Genomic DNA, 13,843 nt, shown 5'->3' on the forward strand with positions numbered 1-13,843 from the left:
ACAAGAGAGGCTGGCTGGGAAGGCCTGAAGTCCTGCTTGAAATGAACAGAGGAATATGCCCTCTTCGGAGTCAGTTCCCTGTGTCATTTCCAGCCCGGTATTGCCCACAGCGGCTGGAAGGAACTCTCCAAGGTCCAGGCAGGGTCTGATCTGGACATGCTGAGGACTGAACCTGAGACCTAACTGCAAGGCACATGCTCTACCATGGAGCCCCAGACCTTCCCCAAAGCTGCACAGGGTGGCCCTGTGACTGGGTTCTGGGACCTTGGTTACATGGCTTTGGGGCTTTGGGCAAGTCACTCCCCCCCAGTCTCAGGTGCCTTTTACAGGAACAGCAGAACAGCAATTTGCAATTTTACAAGGTGCATTTAGCAATCAGGGAGGGACCACCGTGCAGGAGCAGAGAATATGTTCTGCGTGCAAAAGGTCCCATTTTCAATCATTTCCAGGTAGGATCTGTGAACGACCCCAGTCCAAAATTCTGGAGTGCCACTGCTGGTCAATGTGGACCAAGGCTGGCTAACTTGTGGGTCTCCAAATATTGTTTGACCACAACTTCCATAATCCCTTGGCCATTGGCCACGTTGGCTGGTGGGAGCTGTAGTCCAATAACATTGGGAGGACCAAGATTAGCCATTCCTGGTGTCAACAATATTGAGTTCTATGGACCAACAGTCTGACTCCATGGGCGCCAGCTTCGTATGTTCCTTCTGCTGATAATGTGTGTGGATGCTCAGTTTCCTTTAACTGCATGCAAAGTATTACGATTGAGGTTTTACTGAGGGCAGGATTAGATAGCAGATTCCTCCCAGCTTTTCAGGGTTGATCATTTTGTACTTGATGATAGTCCTAGCACAAAAGCCACACATGCTCTTGAATTGCTCAGAATTACCTTTTGCCCGCTTCAAATACGTCCTTTTCACTATTTTTATGTAAAGTGGTGAATGTTAACACCCAACAGTGTTTTGTGCAATGGTATTTTGTTAACTCCATGAAAAATATGTGTGTGTGTGTGTGTGTGTGTGTGTGTGTGTGTGTGTGTGTATGCACACAAAACCATCCCACAATTCTCTAAACAGCCTTGCTCTTAGAATCTCCTCTTTGCACCATTTTGGATGGTTTCTATTCAGTATGCTAACTCCCAGAAAGCGCTGAATTTGGGCTGGAGCTTTACTGCTGAATTTCTTTCCAGTTCCAGCAACGAGCATGTGCAAAATGTCCTCCTCTTCTCTTCTCTAACCCCCCTCTGCAGCTTCTGCCATGCTGCCTGGGGCTGTTGAGAATTGCAGTCTGGAGGGCACCAGGTTGGCAAAGTCTGGCTCTACACAAAGGCAGGGTTGGAGCTCACCAACTTTTCTCAGGCAGTAGGGGAAGGGGAAAAGTCCTCCAACATAGGACATTGTTACCCAATACAGATTAAGTCATGGGTCATAAGGCTGGGCAGAAAACACTCATTCATTCCAGAGGCTGGCCTGTGTTCTTGTTTCTGATCCTTAGTTCTCGTTTCTGATCCTTTGCTTGCCACATTTTGTGCATTTCCCGAGTGCATCTAATGACTATCCAGCTGCTATCCATGTTCGAAAGCCAGAGAGCTTGCAGGCTTTTATCACGGAAGATAGTATTGTAGCCTAAACACCAGATCAAGTGAGATAACTGAAATCTAGGCAGCTCCTCAAAACTTTCCTCCTTCACCTTTGAAGTGAGTCTTTCTTCTTTTTCTTCTGCACTGCAAAATGCCTGGAACAACTGATCATCCTGATACACAAAGTCAGAGAGGCCCACAAGTCTAGCCACTTCTGAGATCCCTCTCAGTTGTGGCACCAGCAGCTGTTTCACAACTCAGCCCAAAGGAATATTCCAAACCCCTGATTTAAGGAAGTGCATCAGTCCCTGGAAGAGTGAGGCAGATGTAAATAGGAAACTCAGAAGCTGTGTGCGTGTGTTGGAAAAATATTTCAGACTTCTGGGAGCCAGCATCTAAATGTTTAGACATCTGTCACCCATGCTCAAAAGCCTGGGCGCATGCAGGGTTTTGAGGCAACACAGAACACTGTGTTCATTTGTTCCAGCAAAGCGAAGAGTTCTTTGTAACTCCAAGAGACGGGGCAGATTCACACCGCACTCTTAAAAGCACAACCAACTCACATTTAAAGCACATGACTTTCCCCAAATAATTATGGGAACTGTTTGTGCAGCTAGAGTTCTTAGCAACCTTAACAAACTACAGTTCCCAGGATTCTTGGGGGACAGATGGACCATGTGTTTTAAAGGCACGGTTTGGATCTGCCCCCTCTCCCAATCTTGCTTTCCTTTTCTGCCACCCTCGTGGTACGAGGAAACAAAAGCAGCTCAACTTTGCCGAGGAGTTGTGTATAGACTTGGTAGACATTCCCTGGCACGATGCCAGAGCCAAGAATGGGCGGAAACAAGGAGCTGGGGAAGCCCAATTATTGAGAGACCATCTGAAAACCAGACAGATTCCAGCAGCCTCACAAACAGGAAGAAGGGAACAATGGTTGCCTCAGCGTGAAAGGGATACATACGCCGGGGTGTGTGAGAGAGCAAATACTGAGCAACAGATCTGTAAGACTTCACCCAGAGCCTGTTTCGGTTGATGTTTGAGGCAGTGACGGTGCCTCTGACCATGTGCAGAGTAGCTGCACAACCTGGGGGAGGGGGGAACCTGTGGCCCGTCAGATGCTGTTGAATCCTTACCCTCGGCATAAACCTTGGCCCTCCAGATGTTTTGGGACTACAACTCCCATCATCCCTGACTACTGGTCCTGTTAGCTAGGGATCATGGGAGTTGTAGTCCCAAAACATCTGGAGGGCCGAGGTTGTCTATGCCTGGCATAAACCATCCCACCCACTCCCCCCAAAAAAACTATGGATCAAGGCAGAGGACTGTCAGTAGTGGTACCATTGGAACAGGAATTTGGGGGCAGCAGGAGTCCCTCCCCATTGCAGCCTGGTAACATTTTGAAATAAACTAAGCAACACACATTGCCATAAAGTGGGGAATAAGACAATCACATCTAGAGTCTCAAACATACCTACCAGGTTCCTTTAATATTCTGAGCCATGCACAGTTTGAAATCGTAGCAAAAGGAGAGGGCATCCCTGCCAGTCTGCTGAATGTTTCTCAATTTTTTTAGCTAAGTGGTCATCCATTTGGGATTTTTTTATACCTAGTTTTAAAATAACAATAACAATGAGTCACTCTTCCGGCTTCAGCAAGAGGAAAAAACCCAAGGATCCTCCAGCTTCCTACTGTGGCCAGGCTCCCAGCAGATGTGTCTGGCTTCCAGGCAAGCAGCTGTCTCTTAATGACATCAGTGGTGCTGCTGCAGGAAGTGATGTGGGGCGATGCCCATCTCAGTGTGACACCGACACCTTTGCTAGCCTGCCTGCCTGCCAGGCTCTGCCTCCACGCCAGGGCTAGAGGAACCTTTTCTCAGCCTAAGGGCCACATTCCCTTCCGGGGGCCACACGCCAGGGTCCGAGGCAGACGTGGGCAGAGCAGTGGATGTATATGTGGACGGACCTTTGCACAGTAGACTATCAGGGTTTCCCAAACTTGGGTCCCCAGCTGTTTTCGGACAACTCCCATCATCCCTTGCTAGCAAGGGGCCTTCTCGGTAGTGGCACCCACCTTGTGGAATGCCCTCTCATCAGATGCCAAGGAAATAAACAACTATCTGACTTTTAGCAGACATCTGAAGGCAGCCCTGTTTAGGGAAGTTTTTAATGTTTGAAGCTTTAGTGTATTATTAATATTTTTTGGGAGCCACCCAGAGTGGCTGGGGAAACCCAACCAGATGGGATGGGTATAAATTTTGTGTGTGTGTATACCGTATTTTTCACCCTATAGGACACACTTTTTCCCCTCCAAAAATGAAGGGGAAATGTGTGTGCATCCTATGAGGCGAATGCAGGCTTTCGCTGAAGCCTGGAGAGCGAGGGGGGGGTCAGTGCACACCGACCCCTCTCGCTCTTCAGGCTTCAGGAAGCTATCCGCAAGCCGTGGGAGACCTGCGCGACTTAGTGCAGCTCTCCCATGGCTAGTGGAGAGCTTGCCTGCACCGAGAAGCTTGGGGCGCGCTGAGCTCAGCACGCCCCAGGCTTCCGGCTTCGTGCAGCTCTCCGCTAGCCGTGGGAGAGCTGCGCAAAGTCGCACAGCTCTCCCACGGCTTGCGGATAGCAGCCTGTTCTGGGGGCTGGGGAAGCTCGGGCTTCCCTTGCCCCAGCCCCGCACCTGGGGGGGAAATAATTTTTTTTCTTTATTTCCCCCCCAAAAAACTAGGTGCATCCTATGGGCCGGTGCGTCCTATGGGGCGAAAAATACGGTGTATAGAGCTGGTTGTTGTTGTTAGACCAGTGGTCAGGGATGATGGTAAATGTAGTCCCAAAAACAGCTGCAGACCCAAGTCTGGTAAACCCTGGACTAGTACTCTCACACAGCCCTCTCTCCTCCATCAAGGCAAGGAAGAAGCAGAATCTGAGTTGAAGGCCTCATCCCCAAACCAGGGAAAAACCCTAGAAGTGAGGGGTGTGGCTTGGGGAGATAGGTATGGCCTAGGGCCTACTGCTCCCCACTGCAGCAGGACCATCCAGATCATGAGGTAAAAGAAAAGCTGAAGTGAATATGCCCCGGAGGAGCTGTGGTAAGCTGGAGCTGGGTCTGTGTGTGTCCACCTGTGTCCACATTTTATTCTTAGTGGCTCCAGTGGATTCCACAACAAGCAGCAGGCCTGGCCCATCATCAAACGCAAGAGATCTCTTTAGAGGTTGTTCAAAACCAGGATTCTCGCTCCCGCCCCAGCTTGGAATGAAACGCAGACAAGACCTGGTTCTGCGAGTCCATTTTATGCCCTGGATTCACGCCATGGTTGCAATGGGCTCAGTTGCAAAAATGCCCCATTAAAAATAAACAAAACAATATATTAACTTAGCCGTCCAAAGTTTGTACCCAGTTATATAGTGTGGGATGGGAGAGAAGCAGAGGTCTGCCCCAACCCTTGTATTTCAAGGCCTTAAAATTAAAACCAAAAACCCAGAACAATCATATATAATTAAATATTTTAAAGAGGCCGCTTTTTAGGTAACGCGGCCGAGGCACTAATAATTAATCCAGCAAACGCAACTCTGCCTAGAAAAATCTAGCAAGTAAGCTTCTTCGTGCACAGCAAGTTCCTATCCAGCTACGCCATTTTGGGATGCTTCCAAAGGACTGGGGATGGGGTGGAGGCTGGGACAGAGCTCAGCCTCTAGAGCAGCGTTTCCCAAACCCGGGTCTGCAGCTGTTTTTGGACTACAATTCCCACCATCCCTGACCACTGGTCCTGCTAGCTAGGGATGATGGGAGCTGTAGTCTGAAAACAGCTGCAGAACCAGGTTTGGGAAACCCTGCTCTAGAGAGACACAGGAAGCTGCCTTATATTCAGAGTCACACCCTTGGTCCCTCTCTAGCTCAGTACTGTCTACACTGACTGGCAGCTGTTCTCCGTGGTCTCAGGAAGGGGCTGTTGCCTACCTGGGGATGCGCTGCTAGGGACTGATCCTGGGACCTCCTGCATTCAAGGGATGTGGGTCTTCATCTCCCAAAGAGAGAAAGAGAAGAGAGCAGGTTTGTAGTGGCAGCCATGGGGATTAAGCGAGGGAGGTGGCTGAGGGAAATCCTGCTACCCCAGCCCAAGAAGTCTCTTTCAGCTGGAAAATACAGTGCCTAGTTGAGGTGTGACGCATTCCCCAGAAACAAACAGTGAGGTAGCCACGGGCAGGGCCTCAGTTATGCCTCAAGCACCATGTAGATGGAACAGAGCTGCAGCTTTTCTTTGAAATGGAAGGGGCTTCCTTGTCTCCTCTCGAGGAGACTCTGAAGAGACTTCCCTTCTGGCACAGCTGCAGGGTCAGATCAAGCGCTGCTGGGCAGCAACGCTGGGAGGTTTCTTCTAGGTTGGGGTGGGGAAACTTGGGGAGACCCCCCCAACGCTGCTCCCAGAGGCCACAGGGCTAGTGGCCAGGGATGACAGCGGCTGGAGGGCTCCCTCATCCCTTCTCCAGGAACCTGGTTGGCCACAATGGGAAGCCAGATGCTTAAATCCTAATGACTGCAGTGGCTCATCTGTCCCATAAGCCCCTTTTTCTGAGTGAGAAGAGGATGGCCTTTGGACTGGAGGCTGGCACTCCAGCCCATGGTTTTCTCCTGCTCCGGAAGATAGGACCCGAACCCCTGGCTTCAAGTTACAAGAAAGGAGATTATGACTAAACACCAGGAAGGACTTCTTGACAGTTAAGAGCTGTTTGGCAGCAGAACGTACTCCCTCGGGAGGTTGTGGACTCTCCTTCCTTGGAGGTTTTTAAGCAGAGGTTGGAGGGTCATGGATGCTTTAGCTGAGATCCCTGTATTGCAGGGGGTTGGACTGGATGACCCTCACGGTTCCCTCTTTACGATTCTGTGGTTCTATGCCCTGGACCAGAGGTGCATTTAGGGAATCACGACCAGTTCACCCGCAACAGGTGCCAAGCTGAGGAGATGCTGCAACAAGGACTTAGAACGGAAGGCAAGAGGCAGATTTCAGCGTCGCACGGGGCGCCGCTGAAATTTGAAAGCCCGATGTCCCCCACTGCCCAGAGGACTAAAAGGAATTGCACTCTGTTCCTGAACTGTCCACACACACAAACCTCTTTTTCTCTCTCTGGAAAGATTGCTCTGTGACATCCTGGCGGTGATTGAATGCTAAACCCCCCCAAAAGGTTAATTGTGAAGCGTAACGTGGTAGTGATCCTCAGGGGTCGTTTGATTATGACGGAGCCAGCTGTAAACTGCCGGATGCGAATGGCCCTCCTCTCGCTCCTGCCAGCCACAGACCCCCTCCATCGCCCCCCTGAACGTCTTTTGTGAAAGATGCAGGAGTCGGGTTCGGCAGCCGACACACGGAGGGGGGGAAGGCAAGTGCGGAGCAGAGGCAGAGGCTTCAGATGGTGATGTGGAAGGAGTCCTGGAGCCACTGATCCCGGGAGTTCTGGGGCTGGAGCAGGCGGAGCCGCTGGCCCAGCGGGTTCTCCTTGTGCCCATCGGGGCTCATCTGATCCACCTCGAAGTCCTCGTCCTCATCTGAGAAGCCGTTTTCAGCAGCCAGGCTGCCTTCCGAGTGCAGCGAGGAAGACATGTCCTGGAAGAGGCCCTTGTATTCCTGAATGGACTCGTACAGGGACCAGAGCTGGCAGAGCAGAGACATGTCCAGTTGCCGGAGCCCCACCTGAAACAAAGGAAGAGCAGAGAGGCTCAGCTGGAGAAGCGGCAACACTTCCCCGTAGTCCCAGCCGTTCAACGCTTGCTACTTATTCCATGAGACACGGGTGGCGCTGTGGGTTAAACCACAGAGCCTAGGATTTGCCGATCAGAAGGCCGGCGGTTCGAATCCCCGTGACGGGGTGAGCTCCTGTTGCTTGGTCCCTGCTCCTGCCAACCTAGCAGTTCAAAAGCACATCAAAATGCAAGTAGATAAATAGGTACCTCTCCGGGGGAAGGTAAACGGCGTTTCTGTGCGCTGCTCTGGTTTGCCAGAAGCAGCTTAGTCATGCTGGCCACATGACCCGGAAGCTGTACGCCAGCTCCCTTGGCCAGTAAAGTGAGATGAGCGCTGCAACCCCAGAGTCGGTCACGACTGGACCTAATGGTCAGGGGTCCCTTTACCTTTACTTTACTTATTCCACACCATAGAAAGAGGCTGTGCCCATGTCTCACTGCCCCTGGCAAGGTGGGTCCCACAAGCTGGCTCCCACAAGCTGGCTGTGCCTACCTCTGCTGGATCAGACCAAAACTCCATCTAGTCCTGTTCTCCCAGTGGCCAACTAAGTGGCCATATAGAGTCCTTAGGTAGGTTCTTTATTGGTAGGAGAAACTAACAGAGGCCAACCAGAGAATATTGAGAAGCAAAGCAGCTAGTAAGCATGATCTTTATTAAACAAAGTCCCCCACTCCCCCACGCAGGGATGGAGGAGAGGAACCCAGAACATTGGTGTGCAAGCTCTTATATAGACTTTTGAAATTGCCTCCCCTGTAGCTCAAGACCCCCCCCAAAAAAACATCATACATACATCACAGAAAGAGGTGGTCCCCAGCAGAAATTTGAGTGTGTTGCTTCTGTCCTGTTGCCAGGATACCTGATAATGCCTTATCTGATTGCCTTTTCTGGATAGCCTGGCCATTCCTTTGAAATGGTAAATACTTTGTTCCTGAATCTCTTATGCATTTTGATAGTTTGCCCAGCTTAACAGACACTTGCCAGACTGTATTTGCAGGGAGGTGTAAGCCCCTACAGTCCAAAGACAAATGGAAAGCTTTTCCCATTTCCTTCCTCCTTGCAGAGAAATATCTGAGGTCAATTTGGGAGAGTCAAAATGGCTTCAGGATTGCTCTCCTGTACTATTTCAGACATGTGGTTTATATACTTATGTATGTGTTTGCCTTGTACATTTATGAACGTTTATTTTATATATATAAGACCTTAGAATTCGTATAACAGTACGTAATAAAGTGAGACGGTGGAGAAAGACAGTGCGACCAAAGCTCTGTGGCAGAGCTCATAATTTGGCACCTCCAGGTACATCTGGGAAAGAGTCCTGCCCCAAATCTTGGGACCCTACCCAGACCCTGAGATAATCCTCGGAGCCCTTCTCTGTGTGCCCCCAATGCGAGGGGTCCAGACCGGGGTGGCAAGACGAGAACAGGTCTTTTCTGCAGTGGTTTCCTAAAGAGGATTTTTGACTCCGTGGGTCTTTGCCTGATGCAGCTGTTGCTACAGGGGTCTCCTCATGCTCTTGTTTTGTTTAAGCGCAGAGGAGGAGGAGGAGGAGGAGAACAAAAAGCCCTCAAGGTCACAATTTGACATCAAAGGCCAGGAAGCTTAGACTTCTTTATCAGGCCGGCTTCCGTACAAAGAAAAAGAGAGTAAGCTATAAAAAAAGGTGCCAGAAGACAATTGCTACAAACTGAAAATGGGTTTCTAGTATGGGTTTCCCTTGGTGCATTTTGAAAAGTCTGCTGTGTGTTTCTGCTGCTCCCTGCTGGAGGAGGAATGCATAGCACATGCTTTGAAGCCATGCCAAGTCGCACTTCTCCTTGACTCCCATTCGTTACATTTAGCGGTTACAGGCAACCAACCCAATTTATGTGGGGGCTGCGTTTAAGTGAAGCCGTGCATATTTGAAACACCACTGGAAAAGCCTGTGAAGAACCTCTCAACCTCTGGAAAACCTTGAAAAACCCTTTTAAACAAACCAGACTCCCTCCTAACTTCCTTGCTCAAACTCCAGCTCTCAGCAGGCCTCAAAGGCTCCTGGGATTGCACCTGCAGAGGCTTGTGGGATTGCTAGGTGCTGTTTCCATGCCTTTTTTGCCCTCCCCAGGCTCTTCTAGGGACATTTTTGCAATTTTTATATTAACTTCTGGGTTTGGCGCAATGCCCACATGCACAATTGCTCATGCGTGGGGAGTTGCCTGTGCTATTAAGTGGACTGCAGTTCCAAGGGTGGTTTGCCGTCTTTGTTGGGTTTGTTTTCACAACCACCTAATGGGGGCGGGGGGAAGGCCACTGTTTAGTCTCATTAGCAGCAGACCAGTGTTAGAAATTAGTCAGGCGCCAGGCGCGTTTTGTGACAGTCCAATTGCGACCATGTGGAGATTTGTGGATGCCAGGTTGGCGACTGGGGAAAGTAAGAGAAGGATCTGAAACATTTTCCTTGAAGCTTGGATGTGTTTTATTCTGGATAGTTTTATTTCATGTTTTAATGTTGTAAACCACTTCGATATTTCTTCTTTAAAATATAAAGCAGTATAGAAATGATGATGATGATGATATCATTGGGGGGAAAGACATTCCATTGTGGCAACCGTAACCTAGGTGCCATTTAGCAATTAGCTTCAATATCTGGGTTTCTAACACTGCAGAGGACATATCCTTATCCTGCACAAATTCCACTTTCCCAGACTTCATAGATGGAAGCTCTAGGCAGAGATGGGAGTACCTGATGTCCTCCATTGCCCAGGAGCCCCTTCAGCCAGCATGACCAATGGTCAGGAATGATGAGAGTTGTAGGCCACAGGGTCCTCACGCCCGCTCTAGCCACTGTACCATACTCTCTCTTGAATTACCATCCTTTCAGTTTTGATTCACTTACTTTTAAAACTGTCGGTCATTACAAAATGGGTCTCAAGGCAATACACTAACAACAGCTGTAGGAAAAAAAAACCCTTATGTTTTACTCTAGCCTATTTAGAATTCATTAACACGGAATGCCATCGGACACCGCTGAGCATTGCATTAATGTAGACTTTGGCTTATATCAAATGATCTTCACAGCCTGACATTTGATTGAGTGCACGTAACTACTTCTAATTTCCTGGGCACTGACTGCAAACAAAGATGTCTTGTAAGTAGCAAGTTTGTCCTGATCTGACAGCAGATAACAAACACTCTAAAGATGCATAAATCCAGGGTGACTGTTTCAAGGAGGCAAAATACTCTGATCCTAGTTGTATTTTACAGGTGATTATGTACTATGCATGGTGCTGTTTTATTGAGCCCAGTCGATGTATGCAGGTTGATCCAAAAGCATTTTAGCATATTTACCATGCGGCTAAACTGATAATTCGGGGTGGGGGGTAATGATAATACTTTTCTCCAGGAGGAAATCCAATGTGACATGCAAAAAGGTTTTTAAAGACAAACAGACCATTGGCATACAGAAAATACTTAGGTCTCTGCAATAAGGTCCAAATGGTTATCAATAAAAAAGTAAGTGTGGTGTCGTAGTTAGAGAGTAGGAACAGGGGAAAGTAAAGTTAAAACAATAGAATCGCAGAATTGGAGGGAGGCCTTGTGCAACCTCCAGGAGGCTGATGCAGGAAAATGAGAAGCAGAGCACCCCAAATCTGTGCCTGTGCATGTCAGGCTGACTGGGTGACCTTGGGCCAGCCACTCTCTCTCAACCTACCCTACCCTACAGGGTTGTTGTGAGAATAAAAGGGAGCAGAAACCATGGCTGGATCTAGACACATCAAATAAGTGTTTCAGTTAAACCACATTGCAAACTTTGTATGAGAAATCAGGTCGGCAAAAAACAGAACTCCACAGTGCCACCTGGTGTCACAGTGTTAGAATGCCTAAGCAACACATATAAAGCGCCTTTTCTTTGTCAATGTAGCTGAGTCCCACTTGTATTTAGAGGGGAGATGGGATGGAAAGCACATGCACAGCGGATCAGGGCTGCGCACACACAACACAGAGCACTAAGAAAAGCCGAATCTGGCCTCCTCAAGTCCAGAAAGTGGCAACACAGCTTTACAATAATGTACTTTAGGGTTGAGCTACCTAGCAAGGAAGGTTCAATGCCTTTCCTTGAGAGAGGGGGTGGTCCCCCCCCTTGTCTAAAGTGGCGGCGAAGACCACCCCCTTCAGAAACCCTCCCTGGGTTTGGAAAACGTAAGCAAGGAACTCCATGTCAGGCTAAGGTGATTGTTCTGTTAGGACAAGCGTTTTGGCTTGCCAGACCAAACAATTCTCCTCTCCTGCCTTTTGGCGTTGCAGGGGTTCTCTCAACCCCCCACCTCCCTGAGCCAATTCCGGGGGCTGTGGGGGGGAGGGGGAAGCCCCATTGTGCAAAAGAAGTCCTTGGGGAAGTTGACTCCCACCCTAAATAATTACTAGCTGGTCCCCAATGCCCCCTTCTTGGGCAAGATTATTGCATGAAACCAATTTTCTAGAGCCATTTCAATCGGGGTTTAGGCTTGGAGAGTTTTGATCAGCCCCATAGAGCCTTCAGTGGGGAGTGCTGCAGGGCTTGATCTTATCCCCCATGCCGCTTAACATCTACATGAAACGGCCAGCGTTTTGGAGTGCATTGTCAGCAATATGCTGATGAAATACAGCTCCATTTCTCCTTTAGACGTGGAGGCATGGCAGCAGATGTGCTAGCTAGACAGATGTCTGACCTCTGTAATGGACTGGATGAAAGCTTAATCCAGAGGGGCTGTTAGTTGATGGTTTCCTAGACCGGATGGGTGAGGTTTGGCCTGATGGGGTCACACACCCCTAAAGGAGCAGGCGTGTTGAATGGGGGTACTTCTGGGTCCACCAGCGTCACTTGAGCTGATGTCTTTCATCAGCTTCAGCCGATGGCCCAGCTTATATTTTTCTCTCTATCTGGACAGGGATAGCCTAACTTCTGTTGTCGGGTAAACCTCTAGGTTAGATCACATTACGCCTACATGGGAATGCCTTCAAAGAGAGTTCCAAAATGGTAGCTGGTTCAGCATTCAGCAACCAGATTGCGGACAGACGGCTTTCTTGGTACAACTGCATTGACTGGCAATTAGCTTCTCAGCTCAATTCTGAGTATTGGTATGACCTATAAAGTTCAGGACCCCAGTGCCTCAAGGGCTGCCTCTCCACACATGAACCATCCTAGGCCCTGCATTCATCATCTATGAGCTCCCCTCCAAGGCATAGTATTACAAAAACAGGCCTTCTCAGTGGTGGCTCCCCACTTGTGGAATGCTCTCCCAGGTGAGGCATGCCTGGCACCATCACTATGCATTTTTAGGCACCAGGCAATACCATCCTTATTTCACACAGGCCCTTAATTTTGGAAGTATGTTTGGGACCTGCGTGGGGTTTTTTTTTACTCATCATTTTAGTGGAGTGGGCTCTTGCATTTTAGCTTTGCTTTACTCTTGATCTTACATGTTTATTTTGGTACATCGCTTTGAGTCACTTTTGTGAAAAAGAATATGCGTAACTGCGCACTCATAACTGCCCTGTGTTATTTATTCAGGTTCTGCTGGGGAACAAAATTAAGCTGTGCCCTGCCTTGCGACCAGCTAGAAACCTTATTCAGTGCCTTTCTGGATTCCTGCAGACACAGTCATATCCTTGCAGTCAATTGAGGACTAAAAACCTGCAGAATTTCGTAGCCCAATGCCACTATCTATGCAGGTGGCTTGAAAGGACCTGAGAAATGCACATTCTGGTGGAACCCAAAACTTGAGTGGCCCAAGACAATTTGTTGCCCAAGGCAGAATAGTAAATTACCCCCTCCAGTGACAAGCACCCAAGGCTGGCCCAGCTATGTTGGCACCTGAGCTTGAAAATCCCACAGGTGCATCTCCCTGCTGGCACATACACAAAAGTAATACTACATCAGATAACATAACAACTTCCTCCTCTTTCATGCCACCCCAAATCGGCCTGCTCCCTCTGCCCCGTAGCAGGTCCGCCTGAGGGTCCCGACTTACCATCTCCTTGCGCAGCACCGCCAGGGCCGAGTCCAGGTTGGCGGGCTTGCTCCGGAGCAGCAGCTTCTCCGAGGTGGCCTGGGACTTGCTCAGGTCGTCCTGGATGCGCGTCTTCTTGCTGTAAACTTTCTCAATCTCGCGCCACGAGCCTCCGCTGGAGTTGAGGATCCCGCTGAGCCCCTTGGGCAGCGGGGGGAGACCCTCGATGGCGCACACGTTCCCCGCCAGGCTGTCCTGGGAGGACTGCAGGCAAGTCATGGCGAAGGAGAGGAATATGTTTGGGGGGTGAGGGAGGAGAGGAGAGAGAGGAAGCGGGGGTGGGGAGTCGAAATCAGCCCCCGCCCGCGCCCGGGGATGGAGAGAAGAGGCCGGAGGCCGAGAGGGAGCGCCCACCGGACGGCAGAGCTAGCCAGCCCCCAGCCATATACGGAGGTGAACAGAGATGGCGGGTGGGGGCGACGCTTCAAAAAGGAGAGGTTCGGGGGCTCAGGCCTACCGGTCTCCACGCCCAGTTGGCTGCAGAGAAAAAGGCACTCTGGCTAT

At 49.7% G+C, this 13,843-nt stretch overlaps 1 protein-coding gene across 1 annotated transcript; it reads right to left on the minus strand.

The window, feature by feature from the left end:
- Positions 1-6,900: 6,900 nt before the first annotated feature.
- On the minus strand, positions 6,901-13,638 carry FAM89B (family with sequence similarity 89 member B). The gene is made up of 2 exons (XM_053368892.1): positions 13,301-13,638; positions 6,901-7,262 (listed from the first exon to the last, which is right to left on the minus strand). Exons 1-2 carry the CDS (start codon positions 13,556-13,558, stop codon positions 6,978-6,980), a joined length of 543 nt encoding a protein of 180 aa, XP_053224867.1. The 5' UTR covers positions 13,559-13,638; the 3' UTR covers positions 6,901-6,977.
- Positions 13,639-13,843: the final 205 nt, after the last annotated feature.

Source organism: Podarcis raffonei, chromosome 16 (assembly GCF_027172205.1).
Source record: "Podarcis raffonei isolate rPodRaf1 chromosome 16, rPodRaf1.pri, whole genome shotgun sequence".
Lineage (NCBI taxonomy): Eukaryota > Metazoa > Chordata > Lepidosauria > Squamata > Lacertidae > Podarcis > Podarcis raffonei.